The 26,650-nt window shown below is 41.0% G+C and overlaps 1 protein-coding gene across 1 annotated transcript in view; it reads left to right on the top strand.

Annotated features, from left to right (window-relative positions):
- ZGRF1 (zinc finger GRF-type containing 1) overlaps window positions 1–22,830 on the top strand; it is a 49,441-nt gene extending 26,611 nt beyond the window's left edge. The window contains 12 exon segments of the mRNA XM_067544660.1: window positions 1,421–1,556; window positions 2,815–3,062; window positions 4,671–4,830; window positions 6,335–6,412; window positions 11,274–11,421; window positions 12,364–12,491; window positions 13,371–13,494; window positions 13,887–14,063; window positions 14,215–14,349; window positions 15,685–15,946; window positions 19,011–19,153; window positions 22,419–22,830. Of these exon segments, the coding sequence (XP_067400761.1) occupies window positions 1,421–1,556; window positions 2,815–3,062; window positions 4,671–4,830; window positions 6,335–6,412; window positions 11,274–11,421; window positions 12,364–12,491; window positions 13,371–13,494; window positions 13,887–14,063; window positions 14,215–14,349; window positions 15,685–15,946; window positions 19,011–19,153; window positions 22,419–22,439 (1,760 nt within the window). The 3' untranslated portion in view covers window positions 22,440–22,830.
- Window positions 22,831–26,650: the final 3,820 nt, after the last annotated feature.

Below are 26,650 nucleotides of genomic sequence, written 5' to 3'. Positions count from 1 at the left end.
TGTGTCAGACTTGGCATTTTAATGTTTTAGTATAAGATTTCACATTTATTTATTTTCCTTTTAGATTTTAAGACAAGAAAAAGCCCTGCCTGTGGCATTGAAATAGGGCTGTTTTATAGTACTTTGGGCAATTACAAAACTGAAAAGCCAAATGGAGATGTTAAGCTAATCATGTCTAATGAAAATTTTAAATAGCTTATAATTATTGTAAAATACTAGGTTTAAAAAACCAAAAACAAATTCTTCATGGAGGTCTAGTTAAACAACACACTAGAAATTTTAAGATTTAGCTATTTTTGTATTATCCGTATGCAATGAAGTTTACATTGTCCCATAATAAGTAGATCTTCCTCTGTGGCTAATTCAGAAAAGCTTAGCGAAATTTGCTAATTAAGCCCCTTTGAGCTGAAACCAAGCACAAAATATTCGTTCCCCATTTTTGTAAGTCTGCAGAAAGACTAAAGTGAAGATAAGAGTTGCAACTTTAACTGCAACATTCACTATTGCAGAAAAATTTAACAACATTCAGGACTTGTATGGACTAGTGCCAGAAGACATTGGAAGATGCTTAAATGTGAACTTCTTTGCTTGTGATCTTCACATCATTTTATTGTTGTTTTTGTTGCGTAAAGTTTTTCCTTGCATAGTTTGTGAAATACATCTCAGATTTAGTCTACAGTAGTAAACTATGCACTAAAAATGATCTGCAGACTATGGGTATGCTTACACTGCAGTTAGACACCATGGCTGACTCATGCCAGCTGACTCAGGCTAAGGGGCTGGTTAATTGTGGTATAGAGGTTCGGGCTTGGCTGGGACCCACCTTGCAGGGTCCTTGAGCCTGAATGTCCACACCGCAGTTGAACACACTGTAGCTTGAGGTCCATGAGCCTAAGTCACCTGGCAGAGGCGAGCTGCAGGTGTCTAATGGCAGTGTTGATATACCCTGAGTTTAGTTGTTCTGCATAAACACTGCCACCACATTCCAAAGAGAGTATGAGCTATTTAGCTGATGAAGGATTGCCATCTGTATTGTAATTCATTTTTTGAAAAATAACTCCCCATAAGAGATGTTTACAAAATGGAAATGAAACTGTTCTACTGATGACCAACAAATATTTTAAAAAAGTTCAACTCAAACTCCATAGCTAATGAAATAAGTTCCTTAAAATATTAGAGGAAATACTTAGGTTTTGTATCCAGGCTGCTATGAATCCCTCAAAATAATGGTCTTAAAATTCTCATTGATCTTTTGCTCTAGAATCATAGGTTAGACATTGTGAAGTCTTTAGTTTGGCTTCTATTACAGCAGGAAAAGTAATTCATTTCTAATGCTGAGTAAATAACATATAGCCTTATTTGAAATACAGACTTTTCTGTGGCTGAGTACACTTGTTAATCTCCTTTGTAATCTTTCCAGTGATTGTTCATGCCTTGCTAGTTTGTAATGCTAGCACTGAGCTCACAGCTTTGAGAAATATGCAGGAGTACTTCAGTCCAGCTACACTACCACTAATAAAGTACTTACTAAAAATGTAAGTAACCACTGCGCTTGTGTTCGTTCTCTTTCCCCCTCCACCCACCCACCCATTTCCTTTATGGTTATGTGTAGAAAATAGGCACACAAAAAAAGAAGCCAGAAAATGTTATGGCACTGTAAATGATGTATAGTTAGCACCTAGTATCACACTTCAGTTCTCGTTAATTTAGGATGTGAGTAATTCCTTGCTTAAATCTCATTGAAGGATTGGAGGTATTTGTTTAGATTTACATACACCTATGCCCCACCCCTTATACTTTGCTGATTAATATTCTTAATATTCACTGGATTGTGAAACTTTCTAATACAAGTTTAATGTCAAGGTCAGTTGCCATTTAATTTAATGGTAACAGCCTTTGTGTTCCATTAATTAATCTTCCAGTATTTCCTCCCTATATTTGTAACATAGGAACAAATTCATGTCCGGGGGGGGTTTCTTTGTAAAATCAGTGCAATGTTCTGAGTAGTCACAAGGTAGTTTGTATTCAGCATATAAGACAATTGCACTAATGTTATTAAAGTTATCATTCACATGTATAATATGACTTGTGTAACCATATGGTTATTAGAGACTACTGGTAATAAACTTATAAACCACACATACAATACAAATGTACAGGTATGCAAACTTGTATGCCACAAATTTCAGATAACTCTATCCTTCACTCAAGAGACCTGTCAGAAAAACATGCAGGACTAAGAAATCATAGGAAAATTAGATATTTCGGGGGGGGTCGTCGGGAATCGAACCAAACTAACAGCCACAACCCTAAAACTCACGAGGTGGTTTGTATTGATAAGCATGCCAGTAGCTTTTAAAACTTGGTGAGATGTTTAGCAAACAGAAAATCTTTGGGCCAAATAAGCAATGAGTGCATGGTTTGTTTTTATTTAAAAATAAGACAGTCAGTGGGTTCTTTAAACCAAACTGATACTTAGATTATTTGTAATAGAATTTGAAAATATTTGGCAACTATAAAGATTTACCATATTTCTAAATAGAAGGAAGTTCAGAAAAACACTTATTTAATGCATGAAATTGTGATATAATTTAAATATCTAGAGATGAAAGTAAAAATGTTTTTTTACTTGAAAATCGGTTGAAAACATACTGTAGCTTTGACTTGCTGTTCGGGGGGGTGGGAAAAATCAAAGTAATTTTACATGTATCTGCACACAAAAAAACGTGACTATAAATTACGTATAGATGCATTTCATAGCAAATGGTCTGAATTTACTAATCTGTCAACTCTTGTTTTTCTTAGGCCTTTCAGAGCTGAACATGCTAACAGAGTCAGCAAAAGAAAATTTATTTCGCCAGCCTTAAATACAAAGGGCACAATGATGTGTGGGCTTCTAAGTCCAGAAATAACACTGGGACTGGCCAGAAAGATGATTCAGACATTCCATCTGAACACAGATCAAGCTACAGCACTGATTCAAATAGCTCAGATGATGGCATCACATGAAAATGATGCACAAATGGAAAAGCAGCAGGTCTTCCCTATCACAATCATACATGGTAAAAAGCAAATAAAGTCATAAAGTTACATCCCTTATTTTTATTGATAGATCCTTTGAGTCCCTTTAGTGTAAACACAAACATTCAAAGAGATGCTAGATGACTTGACTATGAGTTGATGTGTGATGCTATTGTTAATGGAAGATCCATGTCTAAAAATTCTTTAAATGCTTACATAATAGATTGGAGTGGAGCCTATGATAACTGTACATTTACAATACTCTATAGCAGCGGTTCTCAACCGGTGGTACGCGTACCACCAGTGGTACGCGGAAGACGGCTCGGTGGTACGCGAGGCAAACCCCGCCGCCACCGAGAAACCCCACCGCCGCCGAATCCTCCCGCCGCCGCCGAGAAACCCCGCCGCCCCCGAATCCTCCCCCCCCGCCGCCGCCGCTGAGAAACCCCCTTTGCCGCCAAATCCCCCCCCTTGCCACCGCTGAGAAACCGTGCCGCCAAAAGTCCCACCCACCCTGCCGCCGAAAACGGTCAAACGGCGGCAGGGCTGCGTCGGAGGGTATTGATCCCTCCACGCAGCCCCGCCTATTTACCGAGTTCTACTCGGGCCAGGTACAGTCAGGTGAAGTGGTACTCTATAGTGAAGGATATCCTCATGCCCAGTTTAATGCTGATTAATCTTAAATTGAACCCAATGGAATCCCCTATTATTTTCTTGAAGATCCACATCTTCCATGAGGCCTACAGGAAACATGCTGATTAAGGCTTTGATTCCATTTCAAGATCCATCATCACAGCAGCATCACAGCATCCCACTAAGTTCTGTAGGACTCTCCATGAGCTCTGGCTTCTGTGCTAGCAGATCCCTGTGCAGAATCAGTGTTTGTTTCACTTACTCATTCCATCTATATATCTGATTTTAAAAGTGTTTTTTGCTCAATCATGCTGTACCCTGGCCTTACTAAATGACCACAGAATCTTCTTGATTATCTTTGTGCTTGATCTTCTTCTCTTCCCTCCAGGCTTTTTGCCCCCTCATTGCATTATGTCCAAACTTAGTTTGTAAACGCCTCAGTTCAGAGATCTTGTTTTTAATCTGTATTGGAAGGCATGCAGCCTAGTCTTGGGTCCTATTAAAATGAATACATTTATAATAATGCTATCAATAATACTTTGGACCAACCTGCCTATTTTTAAAAATATATATAGGTTGTGCTCACAGAACCTGCATCTGTTTATAATTTATTATTCCATTTGTAGAATGGCTTGTATCACTGGTCTCTTCTTTCTAAAAGTCTGCATACTGTGCTTCAGGGCATAATACACTCCTTGTAGACAATCACTTCGCATTTGCTTCTTGAGGGGATTTCTGCCTTAGCAATTTTCAAGCCTACAGCATGCATTTTGCCAGGGCATTTGGGAAGCATGACTTAGTTTACCTATCCTTTAGTTTTTCTAAACATTCCAGATATTTAATGCAAAATGTAAGCCAACAGGATCCCCCACACTCACTGGTTGTTCGCATAGCTATATGCTTCCAAGGGAAGTACTTATAGACAAATCAAGCCATAATACTTTGACAGAACTAATTTCAACAATTATATGGTTCCTTGAAATTATTCATTTGTAACCTTGGGTTTTTCTCCCTAGGTGTTTTTGGAGCTGGAAAGAGCTACTTGCTATCTGTTGTGGTCTTGTTCCTGGTACAGCTCTTTGAAAGCAGTGAAGCACCTGAAGGCTTAAGACCAACCCCATGGAAACTTCTGATTGCTTCTTCCACTAATGTTGCTGTTGACAGGGTACTTCTTGGGTAGGTAACATGGAATTAAGAGGATTATAGACTCTGCTACATAGTTAGCAAATGCCGTGTGTGTTTGTGTATAAATAAAAACAGTGACACATTTGCCCTGTTAGACTTAATCGTGTTATTCTTTCCAGTATAAACCCTTTGGGCTAGATTATGTCCTTCTCTTCTCTTCTAATGGCTTTTGCCCCCCTCCCACAGCAGCTCACCTGAGCTCAAGGACTGTGCAAATCTAGCAATGTTAATATGCAAGGCTAAGTTTGAACTAACCTCTATCACTGTAGCCAGCAGACTTGGTCAGTCACAGAAAAGAGGCACTTGCACCCTCTTCAGGTGTGGCACAGCAGCCACATGTGCTCTGGGAGCTTCAGGAAACATTATGCCTTTATTATTGGCCCAGAGTGGTTAATACATTGGGAATCTCAAGAGGGAGAGAGTGCTGCTGAAAGAGAGGAGTTGATGGTCAGAGGGGATTTGGAGGTGAGGAAAGTTAGAGGGCAAACAGTTCCTGGTGAATACCAGGTCAGATGAGTGATCAGATCATTGGGAAGTGTGAGCAAGAAGCTTTCAGATGAGGAAGGGGTGGAGAGTCAATATGACTGTTGACACCATTAAGAATAAGACAAGAGAACTAGGAAAAAGGGAAAACCAGGCAGAGTCAAAGGAGTAAGCAGCTTAGAAGAATGATTGATTGACTGCAACCTAAAGTAAGATGGGGAAGTTAAACAGCATACACTTCAAAGGAAGTGACTGTGTGGGAGAATGGGGTTGGAAACTATATAAAGAAGAAAGGAGGGAATTCTCTGCAGCATCTAGCACACAAAGGATGGGAGAAAGTGAGGTCACTGCAGGAGAGGGCAGATATGGATGAAGGGAGATAGTCAGATTTTGAGATGACAAAACATACACAGGTAGCAGAATATTAAGAGATTGTGTACCAAGTTAGTTTTGTTGCTGAGTGGAGCTGGTGCTCCTGAAAGGGGAGCAGAAGAGTCGGGAGGAAGATGGAGAACAGAATTAATGAAGTTAGAGCAAGAGAGAAGGATGACAAGTCAGAAATAGAAGGGGGCAGGGTTAAAAAGAGACATCACCAGCAGTGATGAGTATTAGAAGGAAGTGAGCATGAGTGTAGGCTTGAGAGATCAGCAAGAGGAGCCAGGATGGGAAAGAAGTCGGGAGAGATTAAGATATGGTGAAGCTTGTGGGAACAAATGATGGGGATGAAAGGAGGGACAGGTTGAATGATGCAGGTGAGGAGTGCTTTTGAGAGGACGATTATGAAAGTATCAAGCACTGTGAGAAACATAATTAAAAAACTAATCTACTCTTGTCAAAATAAATGAACAATGCATGTTTTGTACTACATGGGATTACTTCATGATAAAGTGACTGTAAAAAAGTGTGCAGTAATCAACATTTTGAGGTTTGTCTGTCAATCTCAGTCATTTTCCATGCAAGTTTTGCATCTTGTTCTATTTCTACAATAAATGTCTTGAATCTTTTTTCAAAGTCTACTAGATCTTGGATTTGAGGACTTTATCAGAGTTGGAAGTGTTAGAAAAATTGCCAAGCCAGTTCTTCCTTACAGGTAAGAGGCTTAAGCTCTTTAGGGAAGTGAATAGATCACAGGATTGATACCCAGTACTGTAAGGTGGCTCCTGTGAAGGCTATGGAAATGTGATTTTAATGTGTCTTTCAACATCTCTTGTTACCATCAGAGCAGTTGATTTTACAGAAAAATGTAGTAGTTGTAATGGCTTATGGGTTTTATGTTTATAATAAAGCAGTCTTATATGACTGTATTAATCTAAAATGGTTTGGGTTTTAGACCTTTATCTGTTTAAAAATTGGTATGATTTAAGCATAAATGACCTAGATCAGAGGTGTCAAACTAATTTGCTATGGCAGGCCAGATTTGAATTAAATGTACTTCAAGTGGGCCATACATACCATAAATCGAAATACTAGGCACAACGATTTTTATGTAATATTATATTTTATTTGCTAGATATCAGCAATATAAAAACTGCAGTAAATTCACTTCTACAATTACTACTATTTTACGATTAAAAGAATCGATCAATGATTAAGAATTATAGTACTTTATTTACTGCTACTGCTGCTTCCTGATGCCTGACACCTCTTACTTTGAACTGCATCCAAGTCTGGAGCACGGGACTGGGCTGTGGCAAGCTTGAGTATTGCGTTCAGGTGTGCGTCAGTAAGTTGGAACGAAATCTTGATGTTGATGTTCATTACAGAAAAGAGCTGTTCACAGACATACGTTGCCCCAAACATGGACAAAATTTTTGAAGCAAAAGACTTCAGCCTGGGATAATTTGGTCCTACATACTGATAAAAAGTTCCAGCATCAACACTGGAAAACTTATCCCTCAAAACAGAATCACACTGCAGTTCAATTATTTCCATCTGAAGATCCTCTGCGACCTCGTGCACATTGACAGAAAATGGGTTACGGAAAATTGCAAAGTCTTTCTCAAGGTATTTGAAGTCAGAAAATCTTGTTTGGAATTCATTTCTTAAGTTGGAAATTTTGCTGCTGTACTTTTTTGTGAGAGCATTACAATGAAACTCAACTGTGTTGCGTCGAGATTTTAAAGTTGAAAAGTGTGCGGGATTAGTATCATCTGAAAGTTGCTTTTCCCGAGCTGAAGCTTAATCTTGAAAGCACTAATGTTGTCAGAAACATCTGTCACCAATTTGTTGCACCCCTGCATCTTTGTGTTGAGAAAGTTCAAGTGTTCCATGGTGTCCACCATAAAACAAGATCTTATCCTGCAGTTCAGGCAAAATCTTTCCTTTCTCATTAAAAAACAATTGTATTTCACCAATTCGTAAAAGCGTTTCAGTACAGCCCCCCGACTTAGCCAGCGAACATCAGTGTGATGTGGTAAACCCATGGGGTTTCTCAGTTACTTCCAGAAGGCAGTTGAACTGCCTGTGGTTAAGGCCTCTTGCTCGTATAAAATTAACCGTTTTTATAATGACATCCAAACATTATCCAGTTTCAGTATTTTACTGCACAGTGCTTCTTGGTGTAAAATGCAATGTAAATTACAAAACTGATATTGTGGATTGATAGCAAGCAATTTTTCCTTTAACTTTGCAGCAACTCCAGCTTTTCTACCCACCATTTGTGTGCTCCATCTGTAGCCAGACTCACAGATTGCATCCAGTCTACACCTTGAAGAATTCCACCGGGATTTCAATAATTTCCACCCCACCATCAACCTCAGCCTGGATCAGTCCACACAAGAAATCCACTTCCTGGATACTACAATACAAATAAAGGATGGTCACATTAATACCACCCTATACCAAAAACCAACTGACCGCAATACATATCTTCATGCCTCCAGCTTCCACCCTGGACACATTACATGATCCATTGTCTACAGCCAAGCCTTAAGATTCAACTGGATTTGCTCCGATTCCTCAGACAGAGACAAACACCTACAGGATCTCCAAAAAACATTCTTAAAACTACAATACCCACCTGGAGAGGTGAAGAAACAAAATTGACAGAGCCAGACGGGTACCCAGAAGTCACCTACTACAGGACAGACCCAACAAAGAAAACAACAGAACACCAATGGCCATCACCTACAGCCCCCAACTAAAATCTCTCCAACACATCATTAAGGATCTACAACCTATCCTAGCAGATGATCCCTCACTTGCTCAAGCTGTGGAAGGCAGACCTATCCTTGCTTACAGACAGCCTCCCAACCTGAAGCAAATACTCACCAGCAACCGTACACCATACAAGAAGATCACTAACCCAGGAACATACCCCTGCAACAAACCCCGTTGCCAGCTCTGCCCACACATTGACTTTGGTGACACCATCACAGGCCCTAACCACATCAGCCACACCATCAGGAGCTCATTCACCTGCACATCTAGTAATGTAATATATGCCATCATGTGCCAGCAATGCCCCTCTGCCATGTACATTGGCCAAACCGGACTGTCACTACACAAAAGAATAAATGGACACAAATCAGATATAAAAAATGGTAACATCCATAAACCGATCGGAGAGCACTTCAACCTCCCAAGACACCCTGTATCTGATTTGAAAGTTGCCATACTTCTACAAAAAAACTTCAAAAACAGACTTCAAAGAGAAACTGCAGAGCTGGAACTCATATGCAAACTTGACACAATCAAACTGGATCTAAATAGGGACTTGGAATGGTTATCTCATTACAAGAAGTAATTGTCACTGTTCACGCATTCTCACCTCCTGATCAATGGTTGTGAATAGGCCTCATCTACTCTAACTGAATGGACTTTGCTTATACCTAACTTCCCCATTGTTGCACCTTAACCTTAGATGTGTGTGTATATATATATATATATATATATCCCCAATCTGATTTTTATTCCTTATATCTGACGAAGTGGGTTATAGCCCATGAAAGCTTATGCCTGCAGAAATTAAATTTGTTAGTCTTTAAAGTGCTACAGAACTCTCATTTTTGCTGTATACAGATTAACACGGCTACCCCTCTGGAACTTTTGACAAATCACTGATTCTCTCAGCGACTGTTTCTCGAGAGGCTTATATTTGCAAAGGCTTGCCATTTATACAGACTTATTAATTCTGCAGTCATTAACATACATTTCTTTATAATTTCGCCATCTGAAAAAGGTTTTGATGACCATGCTAGTTCATGCGCAATCATGTAGCTTGCCTCAACTGCAGCTTCGCTTACTTGATGGGAATTTGTAAATAGCAATTGCTGCTTTTTCAAGAACTTCTCCAGTTCAGAAACTTTGTCCTCATGCAACTTCCCAATATATTTATCATACTTCTCAGCATGCTTGGTATAGTGCCTCCGAACATTGTACTCTTTGGCAACAGCTACATGTTGCATACAAATCAAACATGTTGGCTTTCTATTCAGTTTGGCAGTTTCTATTCAGTTTCTATTCAGTCAGGCAGAGAAATACAGATTTCTCCACTTCTCTTGAACCACGACATTCTTTATCTATTTTTCTTTTCTTCGATAACATAATTACAAGGCCACACACAAGGCTGTGTAAAGACACAAGGCTGTGTATATATGTACAAGGCCCAGTTTACACAAGGTTGTGTATGCAAGATATCACCATAACAGTATCTGCGATGCCACGAGGTATTGTTTGTCTTAATTACTTAGCTGTAAAACCCTCCTACGGTGTGTGGAACTATCACAGTTTGATGGTATTTTACTTTGCATGGCTACAGTGATATTTTGAAGACTTGTTATTCTACAGGAGAATTGAGTATCCCCAAAATCATGCAGTGGAAGAGATGTGCCTTTACTAGGCACGAGAGGGAGAAGGAGCATATATCTTTCAGTCTGAATAAATCTAATATAACAATTGGCTTCTATCTTTCCTAAGCTATTTGTCAATGTATTTTTGGGACAGTTCTTCTGGAAAGATGTATGGGTGGCAATAGCAACTGAAGTGGGAGAAAATGGTAAACTGTGAGCAGCAGTAGGAAGATTTTTCTGCAGCTGAAAGTAGCGTGTGTTTTGAAGTGAGTGGGCTGTGAAGAAGCCCCCTGCGATGCCCCAAGACCACATTCTCTCCTCTCCCGCCTTTTGGAGCGCAGTCTTGCACAGACAGCGCTCTGCGCGATGCCCCAAGACCACACTGTCCCTCTCCCGCCTTTTGGAGCGCTGTGTCTCGTGCACACAGCGCTCCACGCACTGCCACCAGAGTACACAGATCTTGTGGCAGCGCGCGACGCAGTGAGATCTCACGGCATTGTACTCTCTGGCAGCAGCACACAACACTGTACTCTTTGGTGGCAGCATGCGTTGCCGCGAGATCTCGCAGCGTTGTACTGGCTGGCGGCAGTGTGTGATGCCGTGAGATCTCGAGCCGCCAGAGAGTACAACGCTGCAAGATCTCCCAGCAGCACACAATGCCACGAGATCTCGAGGCAGAGAGTACAACACTGCGAGATCTCGTGGCAGTGTACGCTGCCACCAGGGGCCGAACCAAAAAGGTTGGTGGGCCGCATCCAGCCCGCGGGCCGGATGTTTGACACCCCTGACCTACATAGCATTGTCTTCACAATTTAAGTTAAAGAATAGCATGAACTGAACAAAGCTTGAAAAAACTGTTCAGTCACCTGCTGAGTGTCACACAGATATCATATATAAGCATGCCTGAATAAGAATGAAAAAAAAAGCTCCTCAGTTCTAATCCAGACTGCAGCTGACTTGCTATGGGGCTTTGGACACACACGTTTCTCTCCATTATACAACGGAGAGAATCTTCCTATATCAAATCGGTATTGTGAAGGTTTTACACACAATCAATCACTACTCAAGCAGTGAATGTGACTTTTTATATACTTCATGCATTTGAGTGATAATTGCAGTTAGTCAATATTCATAACTCACATTTCAAAATATTTTTTAAAGCTTACATGCTGGCTCAGGAAGTGAAAACGAACAATTGAAAGAACTGCTTGTCCTGATGAAAACTGATTTAACTCCAGCAGAAAAAATATATGTGAGGAAGAGTATTGAACATCAGAAACTGGGAACCAATAAAGCTATTCTGCAACAGGTATTAACACAATGATTGAAAGAAGAGAGTAAACATTTTAGAAATCTTTACTTGAGAGGCCAACCATGTATAAACTGGCAGTAGCTCTAAGTAATTTGTTCTCCCTTGTGGTCACCAATACCACCTATGCCATTTCAGTGCTGGTAGACTTGAAAGTCCTTCCCTAATCGATTAAAAACAATCTATAGTACCTGCGGTGTACTAAGCTACTGTAGAATGTAAGGGCAAAAAAAGACCCCCCACACAGAGCCACTAAAAACAAACAAAAACACATTTGCATGTAGACAATACATGTAAAAATGGTCAGAACTTTTACGCTACTGAACCTGTTTACTTCAAACCTGACTTGTTCCTTAGACTTCAGATTGGTTCAGTAAGATTTTAGTTGTGTGTGCAAAAATGTTTATGAGAATATATGGTTAAAGATCATTACATTTAAAAAAAAAATCACCCTAAGAACTAAAAGTGGCTGAAAAGAATTATTTCAAATATTTAAAACAAACATGTTTCAGGTCTTCAAGGCTGGATGCCTTTTTGGAAGATACGCTTTAGTCGACGCAAGGTATTGGGCTCAGTACAGATGTAACAGGGTGAAATTCTTTGGCCTGTGTTATACACAAGGTCAGACTAGATGAACTAATGGTCCCTTCTGATCTTTATATCTATGGATTGATTAACACTACTGTACTGAGACCCAGCATAGCAGATTTTAGCATCAAATAAATTTGTTTCAGAAAGTACAAGTATCTGAAGAAGTGTGTGTATCAGGAGATGTTACAATGGATGCTGAAATTCAGTTTTTGGTGTCTGTATATCACAGTGATGGGTACACTTGAAATGCCTAGATGGATAGAAATTAATTATGTAACTTATGCTGCCATGGAAGCTGTAGCTATGTATTTGTGTAGGTTAAATCTTTTTTCATTCTCCCTTCATCAAAAGGTGAGCGTGGTTGGAGTAACCTGTGCTGCCTGCCCATTCCTTTGCATGAATAACCTTAAGTTTCCTGTGGTGCTGCTGGATGAGTGCAGTCAGATGACAGAACCGACTTCTCTCCTTCCCGTTGCAAGGTGTACAAATCACCCTTTTTCTTTTTGTTTAGCACGGCCTTTTAGCCAATAGTGACAACTTTAAATAATGATCACACTTTGGTATTTTAAGAATATAATTCTGGCCTAGTTTGTATTTACTGGACACCCATTCAATTCAGTTGACAAAGGATGGGTGTGAACCAGTGGATTCTCACCAGCTCCAGGGAGTTAATTACTAATGTGACTTGGCCCACCAGCTAAACCCCAAATGCCATAGTTCAAAATGTCACCAAGCCATTACCTGAGGGGCTGGATGATCCCACCTCCACAGAAGAGGTGGGGGGAGAAAAAGGATACCAGAGAGAATGTAGGAATACTTTAAAGAGGGATACATCAGTATTAAGTTTACCTTCATATACAACTAAAGTTTTTAGCCCCATTTCCCATAAATTCTCTTACCTTCCAGGCAAGTCCAAGGTTTCCTAGGGAGGTGGGCTCCAGCATGGGCCCAACTTTCCCTAAATTCAGTACCTTCTCCCCCAAGTGATTTTTTTTCCCGTCTTTCTTCCTCTTTCTGGTGTTGTTTTGCCCCTTAATACTCTTTCCACATCCCAGTCTTTTTAGATATTGTCTCCCCTTGGAATGAGCTAGTTCTGTTTTATATAGGCCAGAACTCCTCCCATTCCTAGCAGCCCCTGAGAGTACTGATTAATTGGAGTCAGCTGTTTGGAGGGGGGAGGGGGTTGTTTGTTTTTGTTTTTTCTCCCCCCATGTGACTGTTCACTCTGCACAAGGGGTTAATAGAAGAGGAGTCCAGTACAAAGCAAACTACTAATTATACATTGTTTTAAGTATTGTAATTAGTTAATTTTACATTTAAAGTTTGTGTGTTGGATTTCATTGGAATACTGTTTGTAGGTTTGAATGTGAAAAGCTGGTTCTAGTTGGAGACCCTCAGCAGCTGCCACCAACTATTCCAGGGTCTGAAAGTGCTCATGATAATGGATTGGAGCAGACTCTCTTTGACCGTCTTTGCTTAATGGTATGCACTGTTAAACACATCTTTTAAAAGATATGGGATGAAATTCAGGCCCCATTGACTTTAGTGGTGCCAGGACTTCACTCTGTGTTCTCTGAGGCAGTTAATTTAAGTGTAAATGTTATTATAGAGTGATTTTTTTTTAAATTGTTCTGTCCAGATCGTTTTCTATAAATATTACTTGTCAGTAATTTAATAGCTAAAAAGAAGCTTGAAAATATCCAGAGACACAACTGGATCCTAACAGTTTAATCTCAATTTGTTTTACTATAGTCTAAGTAAAACTTTTCTATTAATTGTTTGATTGATATAAAGTATTAAACAGTTTCTCAACAATGCACTGCAAAGTGATGAGTAAATATTTGTATTTTCTTCACTTTTTTGTATTTCCATAGGGACACGATGCAGTCTTGCTTAGGACACAGTACCGCTGTCACCCTGCTATTAGTGCTGTAGTCAATGACCTCTTCTATGAAGGAAATCTGTTGGATGGCATTTCAGAGATGGACAGAAGTCCTCTATTGGATTGGCTTCCAACACTATGTTTCATTAATGTTAATGGGACAGAGCAGGTAGGTTTTTAAATAACTTTTATAATAGTTAATAGATGCCTTGATTTGGGATTTTCCTTCTTGTTAGAGTTTTTGCATTATGGTTGGATGGCTAAATGTTTTTAATAGCCTTTCAGCAGAGCATAATTTGAAGTCTCTTTCCCATCTCCAGATTGAAAAAGATAATAGTTTTTATAATATGGCAGAAGTTTATTTTATAATCAAGCTTATCCAGTCTCTGATTGCAAGTGGAATAGAGGGATCCATGATTGGGGTGATTACACTTTATAAGTCACAGATGTTTAAGGTATGTACCATATATGTAACAAAAAGTGATGAACGGTAAATTGTAAATGAATCCCATTTAAATGTAATACATGAAGGCATGCAGCTGAACATTGATAAAATGTACGAGTGCTTACATACAAATGCTAGAAGCCTAAATACTAAGATTGGTGAAGTAGAGTGTAGAGTGCCTGGCATTAAATGAGGATATTGATATAATAGGCATTACAGAAACTTGGTGGAATGGGAATAATCAATGGGACACAGTAATACTAGGGTACAAAATATATAGGAATGACAGAGTAGGTTGTGCAGCATTCAAAAAAGAATAAGAAAAGTTCATAAATGGCTATTAGCCGAGATAGTCAGGATCTCAATCCCATGCTCTGGGTATCCCTAAACCTCCACCTGCCAGAAGCTGGGACTGGACAACAAGGGATGGATCACTTGAAATTGCTCTATTCTGTTCATTCCCTCTGCAGCAGCTTGCACTGGCCACTGTCAGAGGACAGGATACTGGACTAGATGGACCATTGGTCTGATCCTGTATGGCTGTTCTTATGAAGTTGAATAAAGCATTTCTCTTTGTAATTTAAGTCTATCATTTTTAATAAAGAATAGAATATTTATATAGTTGTCAGTTTCTTCCGAAAGAAGAAGTCTTGTTATAAACAGTCTGTCTTTGAACAGAGCAATCTGGATTTTTTTCTGGTGGACTCAAAAATGAGGAAGAAGTGCCAAATTATATTTGATCATCAAAAGACCAAAGTTTGCATTTACTTTGCTACTAAACATTTACAGCAATTTGCATAACTTTGCTCATAAACAAATCAGAGGGATTGTTTTAATTCATACAGCTGAGATTCACTTGGTTTCAAAAGTTTGGTTCATTTCCACCCCGACCCAATCAAATCAGGGTTATGGAAAACTGACTGGTAATACATTAGAACCTCTCTAATTTTAATTAAGGGATGGGAGGCCCATTGTGAATTGGTGTGTATGCCAGGAATGGAATCATTGTGTCTAACATGATGCTCCCTATTTGACAAAGGAGGAATTGTATGTCATATGTACTTGTCACTCTGTCCTCACAAAGTCTGATGCAGGGCTCCCCGTTTGCCAGATAGGAACGCGTCTCTCATTGGACGTATGGATGTTGTGTCAGGGATGGGCTTAGTGCAAAATTTTGTGTTTGCACTTGAGGGAGATGCTCCTGTAATATATAGTCAATAGAGTTGCAGTCTGTTTAATGTGAGTAGACATACTCATCAGTATTTTTATTAGAGACAGTTACATATACTATGTAACTAGTATATTTATAAAACACTGACTTACTACCATCTTCCTTTGTCCACAGATTGATAATTTACTTAGTTCTATACACTCTATTGCTCTTGAGATCAAAGCTGTCCAAGTTTCCACTGTAGATGCATTCCAAGGAGCAGAAAAAGAAATTATTGTTTTGTCTTGTGTGAGAACAAGACAAGTTGGGTTCATAGACTCAGAAAAGAGAATGAATGTTGCACTGACAAGAGGGAAGAGGCATTTGTTGATTGTGGGAAATCTGGCCTGTTTGAGTAAAAACAAACTATGGGGCCGTGTAATTCACCACTGTGAAGGTAAAATATTAATATTTTTAATTGTAAAACCACCTCTTACTTGGAATAATTATTTTCTGGCTGTAATAAAACTATATTGCATCTTATTTAAATGTCTGCAGCTTATCTGCAAGCTCTTATTTATGCTTAGCAACCTGTAATCAGTGTGTGAAAAGGAGTCTCTCTTTTCCTGTTGTCATCAGGTAGCCAACAAGTAAAAAAGAAAAAAAACCCAAAACCTGGACTCGCTAACTGCCAGGGTGTCGCTTTGAGGCAACATGTTTCTTACCATAATCAATTTAATATCATTGGTAAAAAGCAGCCCGAGCAGCACTGCATGTACATGTCTCCAACTCTTAGGACACATGGCGGCTACTACATCTGTAGTGCAACAGGCATGCCTACGCATGCATTGCCTACGGTGGTGGCTCGCAAATGTCTGTAAGCCACACAAACACGGCCTAAACAGAAAACTCATAATGCTGAACAGAGACAAAGACTCTCTACTATGGTGGACACAATCCACCAACATGTCGACAGAGATCCCGTTCTCACAGGAACTACCCTCAGTTATAATTACCATGGTCACAGACTTAACAAGATGAGGAGTGCACATATGGAATGTACCAAAATGTACTAGATAATTCTTTATCTTTATTCATAAGCAGGATACCCCCAGCTGTTTGTGTCTTCCTGTAGATTTCCTGTCTTGTACATTTTGATATCTTTCAGTTTGCACCTGTCTCAGTATTGTGGGCCATACAATACACAAATGGCCAGACAGGGAGATAGGTGTCAGTTATCTCCTATCTGAATGGGACATTTCTGAAGTATGTCACCTCCTGGTGAGCTGCCTTAACTCCAAGATCTTAAGAACATAATTTTCCATATAGATACATAACACCTTAAATGTTATCTGTACATACATTTTGCAATGATTATGATGACCAATGGAGACCACACCTGCCACCCTTTGGTGAACTATTATGCAGATATTGGACCCAATGGATTCTTATAAAACTAGAGCATAGGGCTAGAGCATAGGGCTCAATGAGTAGTGATCAATGGCTCCATGTCTAGCTGGCAGCCCGTCACAAGCTGAGTGCCCCAGGGGTCGGTCCTGGAGCCGGTTTTGTTCAACATCTTCATTAATGATCTGGAGGATGGAGTAGATTGCACCATCAGCAATTTTGCAGATGACACTAAGCTAGGCGGAGTGGTAGATACCCTGGAAGGTAGGGATAGGATACAGAAGGACCTAAACAAACTGGAGGATTGGGCCAAAAGAAATGTGATGAGGTACAACAAGGACAAGTGTAGAGTCCTGCACTTAGGACGGAAGAATCCCATGCACAGTTACAGACTGGGGACCGATGAGCTAGGCAGCAGTTCTGCAGAAAAGGACCTGGGGGTAACAGTGGATAAGAAGCTGGATATGAGTCAGCAGTGTGCCCTGGTTGCCAAGAAGGCTAATAGCATATTGGGCTGCATTAGTAGGAGCATTGCCAGCAGATCACGGGAAGTGATTATTCCCCTCTATTCAGCATTGGTGAGGCCGCATTTGGAGTATTGTGTCCAGTTTTGGGCCCCCCACTACAAAAAGGATGTGGAGAAGTTGGAGTGAGTCCAGCGGAGGGCAACAAAAATGATTAGGGGCCTGGAGCACAAGACTTATGAGGAGAGGCTCAGGGAACTAGGTTTGTTTAGTCTGTAGAAGAGAAGAATGAGGGGGGATTTGATAGCAGCCTTTAACTACCTGAAAGGGGATTCCAGGGAAGATGGAGCTAGGCTGTTCTCAGTGGTGGCAGATGACAGAACAAGGAGCAACGGTCTCAAGTTGCAGGGGGGGAGGTGTAGGTTGGACATTAGGAAAAAGTTTTTCACTAGGAGGGTGGTGAAGCACTGGAATGGGTTACCTAGGGAGGTGGTGGAATCTCCTTCTTTGGAGATTTTTAAGCTGCGGCTTGACAAAGCCCTGGCTGAGATTATTTAGCTGAGTTTAGTCCTGGTTAGTCCTGCTTTGAGCAGGGGGTTGGACTAGATGACCTCCTGAGGTCCCTTCCAACTCTATGATTCTATGATAAATATCTTAATGAGTACATCTTCTGCATCCCCTTGGTTAATCCTTCACATTTCCCTCCTTCCTACTACCCTCATACTTTGGGAAACACTGTTATAGGTCTTTATTATACATCCCCCCCCCTTTCTTAGATGTTTTGAGCTGTGAAAGATTTAATGATGTTGACATTTGAAATATTGTTGGCATCCATCCCATGAAATGAATGGAGCAGTTCACACCTCAAAACTATTGTTTCAGGCTTTCTGCAAACTCAAACAGACATTGCTGAATCAGTTATGGGCTGTATTTACACTATGGGAACTATAGTGGCATAACTACTGCACCATAGCTATACCAGCATAGTTCCATAATGTAGATACAATCTACAGTGATGGAACAGATTTTTGCTGTCGCTGTAGGAACACCACCTGCCAAAGCAATGGTAGCTAGGTCAACTGAAGCATTTTTCGGTGAACCTCTCTGTGTCTTCTCCAGGGGTTGAATCAGCAAAGCTACAGTACTTGGACATGGATTTTTCACACCCTTAGCTATGTAACTTAAGTTTTAAGTATAGACCAGGCCATTCTCTCATCATGTTTTGAAAGTTTTCTTTAGAACCATAAAAGCTAGAGACTCATAAAAACTGAGACTCTAAAGTACAACTGACACCCTTCAGCTAGGCTTTTGTGCCCCCATATGTGGGGCACATTGCACATGTTGAGAAACAATGAGTTAGCATGTTAGGAGTTGCTACAGCAGTTCTCAGCTGGTGAAAAAAAAAGAGGTGGGAGCTGCTGCAAGAGTAGAGTTGGATACCAAAATTCTACTCACTAAATGAGTTAGCTACCTGTTGACATCAGAGGAAGATTTATAATGTTTACACTTCTTACCAAAATCCAGTTTTCAAGGTGAGGGAAACGTTTCCTTTTAGTGTCTTTTGGGAATTAGATATTTTTATCATGACAATAAGATTATATGATGGATATTGCAAAATAAGGTGTAATTGTCCTGTATGACTGCTTCTAGGAAGAGAGAATGGATTGCAACACGTAAGCCAGTATGAGCAACGACTGAATAACATTCTTAAGTATTACTTGGAGAAAAAGGAGGAAGAAGAAAATAATAAGCAAAAGAAAGAAAGAAAAAAATCTGCTTCACAGAAGGAAAAGGTATAAAAATTGAGTGCTTTAATATGTAGCTCCAAAGAATATTTTAAAATAGATAGTGTAATATAATAAATAATCACTTGTAATATATAATTTTTATATCCCAGTGCATGGATTATCTCTATATTTACTCTATATATGGGTAAAATAATAAACCACTAAAATTGCTTAATAACTAAAGTCCTTAAATTTAAGAGTATTATAACTTGCATTGTACATCTGTACCTGCAAATTGGTTGAAACAATGATTACAAACAGAATAATAAAACACCTGGAAGATCATGATATTGTATAACCAGCAGTTTCTGCAAAGAAAATTTTGTCTCAGTAATCTATTAGAATTATTTTGAAGGTGTCAGTGAGTAGTGAATAAAAGAGAAAAGTTGATACTTAGACTTTCAAAAGGCCTTTGACAAGATCTCTCAGAGATTTTAGAGATTACTCAAACTAAGTAGTCAGTTTTAGAAGCAGAATATTGGCATGTACCAAAAACTCTAGCATAGAGGCAAGAAACAAAAAGTGGGAATAAATCATTAATCTTTATCATCACAAAAGATTAACACAAAAGTACCTCAAGGTTCTGTACTAGGTCCAGGTTTGTTTAATATATTTAATAACAGTTAGGAAAGGGGGAGTTGAAGCAATGAGGTAGCAAAGTTTGCAGACCACACAAAATTGTATTTGTTAGTCAATTCCAGGGAAGACAGAGTAACTCCGTAGTGACCTACTATAGGTAGGTGAATGAGCAACACAATGGCAGATGTAATTCATTGTTGATAATTGCAAAGTAATGTGCATTGAAGGGGGAAATTTGAATTACTCATACAGTTAATTTAGAACCTGTATAGTGTATTCGCTCAGGAAAGAGACATGGACATAATTGTGGACAGCTCAGTGAAGACCTTTACTCAATGTGAAATTGCAGTCAAAAAACAAATAAGATGTTAGGAAGTATGAGGCATAGAATGAAGAGCAATATGGAAAATATTACAAAATGCCATGATGTGAATTAATGGCGCAGCTTCCTCTGGAATACTGTGTGCAGTACTGGCCATCCCATCTCAGAAAACCTATCACAGAATTATAGGGAGCTCAGAGACAGTTATGGGAATGATTAAGGGTATGGAAAAACTCATGTGAAGAGAAATTGAAAAAAATGGAATTGTTTACCTTAGAAAAGAAATGAGTAAGAGAGGATATGATAAAGTATATAAAATAATGAATGGTATAGAAAAAGTAAATCAGAAAGGAAGGTAGAATTGTGGCAGACACTGCCAACAGAAAGAAAATTATCAGATAAGAAACTTCCCATTTTGCAGCACAATTCTGATACATATGAGAAGTAGTGAGCAGCAGATGAAGGTAAAGAAATAGAAGACAGGGAAACTCTCTTCCCCCCAGAATTAATTGCCAGAATGGCAAGCTATTTCTGGATCACTGCATGCACATCTTCCTAATGAAGGAAGCCTATGTGGAAGATAGAAAGTCCACCATATAGTGTCTAATAAAGGTGTTAAGAGAGGACCATGTTGCTGCCCTACAGATCTTGGTGGAAGCCAGGCTTTTTCTGCCTATGTGGTCACCATAGACCTTGTGGAGTGTGCCATGATTCTCTCAGGAACAGATGCTCTTGATGCTTTGTCTGGCTGTACAAAGCACAAATTGATCCATCTGACCAGAGATAGTTTGACTACCTGGAGCCATTGGCACTTCAGGTGAAATGAGATGAACAAAGACCCTGATCTGCTTGTCTATTTTGTGTGCTTGTTAGCTCTTTAGGGCTCTACAAACATCCTGGTTATGCCACCATTTTTGTAGGATGCTGTGGCTTTGGACAGAATGATGAGAGGAGGATAGCCTCCTATAAGGTATGGAAAGATGAGAATACCTTTGGCGAGAAAGATTCTGGGAATCTTAATACCACCTTGTCATCAGTGCATGGATAAAGCTGTCAATTCCGAGACTCATCTAGCAGACGTGATAGTCACCAAGAAATAGGTTTGGATGGATGGATGGAAGGAATGGAGTGACCCATGTCAATAGTTCAAAAAGATGGGTGGTCAGGGCTTTCAGCAGCAGTGGTAGGTCCCAGTTAGGAAAGATTGGCTAGAACTGCAGGCAGACCAATTTGACTGCCCTGAGAAAACTAGATACTTGAGGATTTCCTGCTAAGGAATCACAGGACTCTGCAAAAATGATACTACTTATGGGTGACACCTGACACTGTGGTGCTGGGCTGAAGTCACTTGTCCATATGGTCCTGAAGAAAGTCCAGAATAGCTGAGATGCCAGGGTCCTTGAGGTTTTTTTTTTATTTGTTTTGAGCTATACCTTGTCTCAACAGGGGAATAGGCCTTTATCGATGAAGCCTGTCTGAAGGAGAATACTGTAGACTACCAATCTCTTTGGTGGACAGTCTAAGTAGATGGCCTGGATGGAGGATAGGACCTTAGTGAAGAATAACTTCTCATTGGTAGATGCAGTGGAGATTCTAATGCCAAGTCTACCAGGTCCGAAAACCATGGTCTATTTGGCCAGTACGGAGCTAGAACTTTTGCTGCTTCTCACCTTATCTTCTGAGTTCCATTCCCTAGAAGTGGAAGAGGTGGGATTGCATAAAGCAGGTCCTGTGGCTATATGTGTGAGAGAGTATCCGTCAGGGACTTGGGATCTGCTCCCCTGGTGCAAAGTACTTTGTCAGCATTCATTTCTTCTGTCTGGCAAACAAATTGACATCTCAGAGGCCGTATTTCTGTAAAATCAGATTGACCATTTCCTGATTCATGCATCATTCAGAGTTGTTGACTGCATATCTGCTAAGCTATCTATCTGCCTTTAGTTCTCTCTTTATGTATATTGCTCTTATGGAAGATACGTTCTCTGCCCTTTTTATTATCTCCATTGCTTCTACATGTAGAGATGAGCTCCGAGTTCTCCCTTGGTTGTTGAGATAAGCCGCAATGGTAGTGTTGAGGTGTCTCTGGAATCTTCATGGGGCTAGCTTGACAGCTCTGAGCTCCTAAAGCTGATTTTCTATGGAGCGCCAAGTGCTCTGTACTGTTCTGTGTCCCAGGTGTGCTCCTCATTCCATCAGGTATCTAATGTGCGTAGGTGTGGGTCTGGAAGTAAAATGGGAAGACCCCTGCAGATGTTCACTCCGTGATATCCATTAAAACTAAAAAAAAATAATAAAATCTCTGGAGAGAATTTAAAGAGAAGAAATGTGCCCTTAGCCACTCACAAATACTTTCTCTCCCTCTCTCTTTAGTACTGCTGTCCAACTGAATGATATGAATACAACTTCATAGCATGATATATCATGATAGAGATGGACATGAGAGGAAACCTATATATTAGACAAGAAGTTTGGAAACTAACCAGAACAGTCTCTTATATCCTGTGATAAAATATGCCCATATTATTTTCAAAAGAATATGTCTAGGCTCCAGGCCTAAGAATGTTTTATATTGAAAATGTTAGTTGTTTGGAAAATTAATTTAGTTAAAATAGTCAAGTCAGTCTTCGTAGTTTCTGAAACAACTTGAAACCAGTAATCGGTATTTATTGTATATCATGTAGAAAGCTTGGTTTTGCAATGTGCTTTAATATTATATGCATGTATTTTTCATTGTACTGTAAGTTCTTTCAAAGCCAAAAATGATTTCGTGATAAAATAAAGATTGTCCACTAGGTGGTGCCAGTGCACTCTTTCTTGCAGCTAGACCAGTCTGGGTAACTATCCCTTTGAACTATCAAAGGTTTAATAAAGAAAGGTAGTGAAGAAAGAACGTTTGAATAATCACACGACATTAGTACAGATAATGACTTAAATCTGATGCAAATCCGCTGCCAGCAGAAGCTGGAGTTCTATTGTTTGTGTGTGAAGAAACAGAACTGCATTACGCAGCCTAAATTTTGCAGCTATCCATTGTATTAAAGTTTCTAGAGAGAGAGCACTTCTCACTATCATATTTGATGTGTTTCTGATCCAAGCAGTGATTGAAGACATTAATAAGTGAAGTGTGGAAGAAGAAGAAGAAACAGCAGAGGACTGAATAGCTCCTTTAAATTACTGCTGACACCTCTGTTGCAGCTCCCTAAAATCTCAATCAACAATCCATTAGAACTCAACAGGAGTAAAACTAAATCCTCGTTTAAGTGTATTTATCCGATCTCTTTTCTCTCTTTCAAATGCTAAATCCATTTCAGCATATGCCCCTTCTTTTTCTCGCCTTTCTCTAAAGACTGGCAGCCTATACTACTCTTGTAAATATGAAAGATGCTAATCATATGACATATCACGTCTCAGTCGAAGCCTGGAATAAAGCCTTGAGATTTGGGATCATTGCCTCCAGACAACAGCTTCATCAGCCGGAAAGTTGGTTTTTTTCTCCTTTCCTTCAACTCTCAATCCCTTCTTTGTCTGGGGGAAAATGCAGCCAACTCGAGCCACCCTGGCCATATGGTTCGCTCTGTATTTTCTTAGTTGAATTCTGAATTGTTTCTGTGACTTGCGAAGGTGGGTGTTTTTTTAAGTGTGTATAAAGACATAGAAGGAGTTGCTTGTGCGGGGGGGGGGGGGGGATGCTGCTTTGCAGAGCTACTGACTGCATGTTCTTCACGTGTTTATTTCACACCTTCCTTCTGCAGCCACCTAGTTGCTATTACTTTCTGCTCGACTCTCCATAAAACCAACATATATAACCAGGGACAGGCTATTTGCTTTTAACCCTAACCGAACTGATTCCATTCCCCCCATCTTAGCGTTCCCCGTTAATGGATAAAAATACCGTCTTAATCTTTTTTTCCCCCGGGCTGACTGCACAACGCCAACATGCTCCTATTTGAATGTGCGGCAAGTGCGTAAAATAATCCGCAGATCCTTTTTAAAAATGGCTTGGCCCAGAGAAGCACAGAAGTCCGTGTAATAAGGAAGGATGGCTTTCAAGATCTGTATATATTAAGAGCTGAATGAGTTGGGTGCGCTCAAGTTTGGATAGCCCCCTGCCAAATTTTCTTTCTCTCTCCTTACACAAACCCCCAAAAGGCCCTTTCACCAAATCATTACATTCTACAGAGGTGGTCAAGCTAGCCCTGCTTTTCATGCGTTTGAGAAAGAAAAGGGTCCTTGAAGTTTAGAAGATGCCCAAGGAAAACTCCTTGAATGACATCAAAAGAATGAGTTTCCATAGCTGTTGAAGCACGAGAGCTGTGTAGCTGCACAAAGGCGGGTTGGGGCAGTGGGACTGTCCCACTGCTCTATCCCAGCACAATTGGGTCACTGAAATAGGGAATTAATTACCATTGGAGAGTGGGCAGCCCATTCACCACTGGCTGAGTTTTATTAAACGCCAATATAAATAACAAAACAACTCTTGTGGCTGCACTATTCCTACACGCCAAAGGAAGGATTATGTTGGGGATTAACATCTTAAAGTCTATGAGACTTTCTGACTCAAGGCTCGAAGCTGGTAATCGTATTTGTCTCCTGGTTCAGCGATTAGTGCTCTCTCTCTCTCTCTCGCACCTTCGCCTGGATGGCCAATGTCCCTTTTTGCAGGCACCGGGTTTTTTTCCACACAATCGGCTGTTCTTTTGCCCAGATCTATAGAAAATAATAAGAAAACTGAAGCATGTTCACGCGGTCCTCCGGCGTCTTCTCTTCTTCACGGGAAAGGAGGGGGGGGGGGAACCCGCGGCCTTTTTCACAGGACGGCAGACACCCTTTGGGGGAGACGGGAGGGGCCCTGGGTCTAAAAATCACTCCGCAGGCCTGCACCTGCCATGCAAATCTGCAAGGGAACAATCGCCCTAAAAAGGGGGCACAGCCCACGGGGGGGGGGGGGGGGGGCTCTGTGCTGTAGGAAGAAAGACGTCTGGAAGCCACGGGGGCAAGGGCATCCCAGGGTGAAACCCAACCAGTGCATCGCTCACTGCGGCGGCGTGCGTGGCGATGGCCTCGCATTGTGACACACTAGCGGCGAGGGGGGGGGCCGAAGGCTGACGCTCATCACCAGAAATTCCAACGGGAACAAGCAGGGTCGCCCCCCCCCCACCCCCGGACAGGAGGAGCGGGGCCGCGAACCTGCCAAAAGGGCCCGCGGACAGTTCGTAGGGCCCAGGGGGGAGCATCTAAGGGCCGTGGGATGTAGACACCTGGCCAACAATCCGCAGCACGTGCACAGCTCCCTAAGTTTCAGCAGCAGCAGCCGCGCGCGCGCGCACACACACTTTGTTCTCTTTCCTGTGCGCACACACGCCCTGCTCCCCCACTCACTCCCCTTGCCCCTGTTCACCTGGGGCAGCGGCGAGCCATTAGCGCTCGCTCACCACTTGTGAGGTCGACGTGTGGATGGGCTGGCGCCAGAGGTCCCTCAGCAACACCTACCCTAAACTTTCCGGACTTTTGGGTCGCCTCCCAGTTCAAGCTTCTTACCGCTAACAAAGCCTTTCTAAAGATCTCCCCCTCACGCACACCCCCAGCTCAGTGTCCTTTATTGCTGGGCTGTGTGATGCGCTTAAATCCATTGTGCTCCTGTTTCTTGATCACTGCCTGCGCTGGGCTTTTGTTCCTGCAAAGCAGGCTTGAGGCTGGCAAAGGGGCTGAAGTTGAACAGTTTGACCCTTTGGGGACAGTTCATGCAGTGGACAGCAGCGACACTTCTTCTCCACCCCCCCGGTGCTATTCAGCGCTCTTTGCATAACAGTTGCGCTTCGTTTCGTTTGGCCAGTTCGTAGACCACACAAGTGCCGCTTGCATTTAGCTCCGGTAACGGAGGGCGAGAAAGTCTAGCTTAGTACCGTGGGCTTTGGTCACGTTGGGCGCAAAATCGAGGACGAACTGAACTAGCTTTTTGCCAGCAAGCCCCCTCTCTGCAAGATGCTGAACCAACCGCCGGCTGGCTTACACGCAGCGAGTTTGAAGAAAATGCGGCCCTGCTCTGTCCAGTCATTCTTACTGCAGCAGTGAAACCTCCATGGTCCTGTTTGTCAAATCACGCAGCTGAAATCGGTCTGCTATGAAGGTTCCTTCCTCCAAACGTTTCTTTCGCTGTAACATCCACCGCCCGTATTTGTTACTGATAGTTGGACACCGTGGAGCTAGAGTGGGTTTGGAAAGTGTAAAGAGCATTTTGCTCTGTAATTGTTCTAACAAAACCCCGGTACTGTCCACGTCCAGTCTAGCACCTTTTTACAGCACTGACACAATTAGCTACATCTCACTAAGTGGGGTGGGGGACGAGCGGGGAGGATGGGGAAATCCATAAATGTGGAACAACTGAATGGCAGGTGACTCCAGTCTGCATTGAGATGGTTCATAAGGTAGAAAGGAACCCAAGGGCTGTTGCACTGACTTTCTCTTTGTTTTACTCTTTCATCCCGTTAAGGCATGTAGATTTTCCGTACTTCTAAGGAGCAATATTAAAAGTCTCATTTAAATCACTTGCCAGATTCGTAGACACTTTCCATTCAGTCCGTTACACTTAGTAATACTTTTGA

This window comes from Emydura macquarii, unplaced genomic scaffold (assembly GCF_026122565.2).
Source record: "Emydura macquarii macquarii isolate MOO-44397 ecotype Brisbane River unplaced genomic scaffold, CSIRO-AGI_Emac_v2 contig_1014, whole genome shotgun sequence".
In the NCBI taxonomy this organism is placed as follows: Eukaryota; Metazoa; Chordata; order Testudines; family Chelidae; genus Emydura; species Emydura macquarii.
This window is presented reverse-complemented; position numbering and strand designations above follow the sequence as displayed.